The 3212-nt window shown below is 41.4% G+C and overlaps 1 protein-coding gene across 1 annotated transcript; it reads left to right on the forward strand.

Annotated features, from left to right (window-relative positions):
* The first annotated feature begins 668 nt into the window (after window positions 1-668).
* LOC104912447 (transcription factor BTF3 homolog 4) lies at window positions 669-3212 on the forward strand. Its single transcript, XM_010716123.2, has 2 exons — window positions 669-774; window positions 1612-3212. The coding sequence occupies exons 1-2, from the start codon at window positions 721-723 to the stop codon at window positions 1729-1731; spliced, it is 174 nt and encodes a 57-aa protein (XP_010714425.1). The 5' UTR covers window positions 669-720; the 3' UTR covers window positions 1732-3212.

A 3212-nucleotide genomic window follows, 5' to 3' on the forward strand; every position in this document is an offset into this window, starting at 1 on the left:
GCCGTCCCGCTGCCGCTCAGATATGCGGCCTTTGTCCTTCCCGCCCGCAGCGCCGTGCCGCCCGTGCTGGAGCCCTTCGGCCCTCTGTCGCTCTGGCACGGCGCGCCTGCCTTCGCCCTTCCGTCTCTGAGGGCCTCTCGGGGCTGATCTCCTGCGGCAGAGGCGTTTTTCAGCCCATACCGAGCTTTCGTGTCTTCTGGCCTTTAAAGGTCGCGCTTGGCCCACGGCAGAGCCCTGCTGACGAACTTGTTAGCCTTTGGGTTGGAGCGATGGCTGCCGGAGGTCCGTGTCGGTAATGTGGCGGTGTGGGAACCTCCTTCGGTTTGGAGCAGCTCGTTAGCTGTTGGGGTCTGTGGTAGGTTTGTTGTTTGGGAGCAGTACATCGGGTGGCTCAGGCTGAGCCTCCCCTGGGCTCTGCTCAGCACAAAGCCGCGTTCCTTGGGCGGTCCGTGCTGGTTGTGCTGTGAGTCAGTAGCGAGGTGGGTCCGGCAGCGAGCTGACAGACTTAGACTTGGAGATTCACTGCCTCGAACTGAGGCAACATCAAACGTAGCGTTGGTTTGCGTCATCGTGGTGCAGATGCTTCTTCTGCGGAGCTGCTTTGTGTTATTTACATGGTGTGTTCTTGTTTGTGTATTTGCTTGCGTTATTTCAGTGATTTTTTTCTTAATATTTTGGTAGTTAATTTGTATTTGTACCTCATTCTTTAGACACAACACTATGAATCAAGAAAAACTAGCCAAGCTTCAAGCTCAGGTCCGAATAGGAGGAAAGGTAAGAAAGCTATGGGAGCTGTACTTTCTGTGACTGGATCTGTGGGCTCAGAGAATCCTCTCATGAGAGGGCATTTAGAGGCCTGTAAAAAAGATTTCTTCATGCAATGTGGACCTGAAATGGTCTGCATCTTACTACTACCTGAAAAGCAGTTTTATTTCAGTTCACAGCTATTGAATGAGTAGTTCCAGAGTCTAAGTTCATTCTAAATCAGTGACTTGTTGTGACCTATGAATGCTTAGCTTAAGCTTCCCTGTTGCTTGTTTGAGCTCTTTCTCTTCTGCCTGTTGGGAAGTTTCTTCTCTAGTATCAGCTCAAGGGTTTATCTGACTGTGCTCTGAGCTCTTTCTTTTATCTGTGCCAGCCAGTACGTAATATGACAAAGCATATGGATGATTCCATGTGAGTATTCATTTTCTAACCATAGACAGGAGTCTGGGGGATTGTACAAAAGCTTGCAAATGAGAAATTCTAGAATTGCTGTCTTTGGAGCAGTTTAAAAATGTTAACTGCTTGCATGGATTTTTAGATTTGATTCATCTTGGATGAAATGAAGTTTTCAAACAGCATTTTTATATGCTGCTTATAAGTTAATATTTTTATAATTCCGCTTTGGAGAAAAAGAAATGCTTCTGCTGTGCCTCTTCTACCTTTTACACTTAAGAAAATATTGGGACTGGCAGCTAAAACTATAAGTAAAGAAAGTTGAGAAATGTTTTCTGCTACAGAGCATTATTACAGCTTAAAAAAGAAATGTTGCTGAGTGTGAAGTGACTTTCAGTTGAAAGTGTTGTGAGAATTTGAGTGTTGCAGGCTGTTCTCTTGATTCTTTTCCAGGGAACAGCTCGCAGAAAGAAGAAGGTGGTGCACAGAACAGCAACAGCTGATGACAAAAAACTTCAGAGTTCACTCAAAAAACTGGCAGTAAATAACATTGCTGGCATTGAGGAGGTATAGTAATAGTGTTTCCTGTGTGAAGTTAAATTCACTGTGGTGATTTGGTGTTATTTTTTTTTTTACTTTCATTTTCTTTCTCAAACTCGTATGTCTGATTATGTACAGGTGAAATTACTTGATTTTATCTAATTTTGTCTCACTTACATTAATGTGCATACTTCTAGAAAGAGAAGGGGAAAGGTTCTACTGTCCAGAAAGCGAGCACAGAAGATAGTAAGCTGCTTGTGATGCATATCTATTGCATTAATTGCAGAACAAAAGAGCTCTTGATTCTTAACCTCTTGAACTGAAATTACCAAATTTTAACAGTAGGGCAGTCTGTGTATTTATTGCACAAGCACACTTAGCTCTTAAGTGGTGCAGAGCATAAAGGAGGGAATCAAAATCCCTGGAATAGGAACTTACAAGTCCTATCAATGTTATCAAAATTGGATGCTTTTACTTTGTGAAAGTAAAACCAGAATTGTTTCTGGTAGAGACAGGAGACTGGTATTTCTTATGATACTAGCAAAACTCTACAGAAGCAGCTTCTGTATTGGAATGGAAGGCTTCAGGTATTCCGTACCATTTTTGTGTGTATTAATTTTTCAGGATAAAGTATGAACTGGAATAAAAACTCTTTCCAAAATGCTTTAGAGACAGTGACGCTTATGTGGGAGGGAGTGGTGTTTCTTCATCATGAGCTCCATATTACAGCACTGCTTGGTTGAAAAAGCATAATATTTAATCTGTGATTAATTAAAGCTGGGTTACAAGGTGACCCAGAGGTCTCTGTGCACTCCAAAAGCAAATGGAGATTCAGTAGAAGCCTGGGTTGCCTGAAAGCCTTCATACCACTGCTGCAGAAACCCTTTTAAATTTGTCTGTTACTGGAGTGTGGTGTGTTAGAAGCTGTGCCAGAGAAACAGTCTTTGTTCTTTTTGGCCCCCCACAGAGCATAAAATCTTCATTCAGACACAGTTAAGACTTAAAATGTGTTGACATGGAGGAAGACTGTGCAAAATTCTTTAACCTTGACAACTTGGTACATAATTACAGTACATTGCTGTATTACTCAGACTCAAATTGGCATAAATACATAGAAGCTGAAGAGGATTGTAATGTTGAGTCAAACATAGGCAGAGAATTTTTTGTGATTTCTTTTGAAGAGACTTTTGAGTAGGACTGGGCTTAAAGTATTCATCACTTCCCCTTAGTTACATAGGAAGGAGATGCACCTTTTTTCCATGTAAGAAAAAGTTCTAATCAAAACGTATTTTGAACCTTGAAAATTGGTAACTTAGGTGTATTCTTCAGTCGACAAACTTGTTTTCTCTCGGTAACCTCTAATAAACTTACAAAATTCAGAAGTGTTATTAACAGATTACATCTGTTTAAGTAAACTTCATTCTTTTTTGTAGGTAAAATTATTTTCCTCATAACCATAGCTCAGTCATGCCCAGGAAAAAAAGGAACTTTCCCTTCAGTCTCTGTTAACTTAA

The sequence above is a fragment of the Meleagris gallopavo genome, chromosome 10 (assembly GCF_000146605.3).
Source record: "Meleagris gallopavo isolate NT-WF06-2002-E0010 breed Aviagen turkey brand Nicholas breeding stock chromosome 10, Turkey_5.1, whole genome shotgun sequence".
In the NCBI taxonomy this organism is placed as follows: domain Eukaryota; kingdom Metazoa; phylum Chordata; class Aves; order Galliformes; family Phasianidae; genus Meleagris; species Meleagris gallopavo.

Coding starts and splice junctions, on each gene's coding strand:
- LOC104912447 (XM_010716123.2), top strand. CDS start 721: ATGAATCAAGAAAAACTAGCCAAGCTTCAAGCTCAGGTCCGAATAGGA. Junction 775..1,611: donor AGGTCCGAATAGGAGGAAAG/GTAAGAAAGCTA, acceptor ATTCTTTTCCAG/GGAACAGCTCGCAGAAAGAA.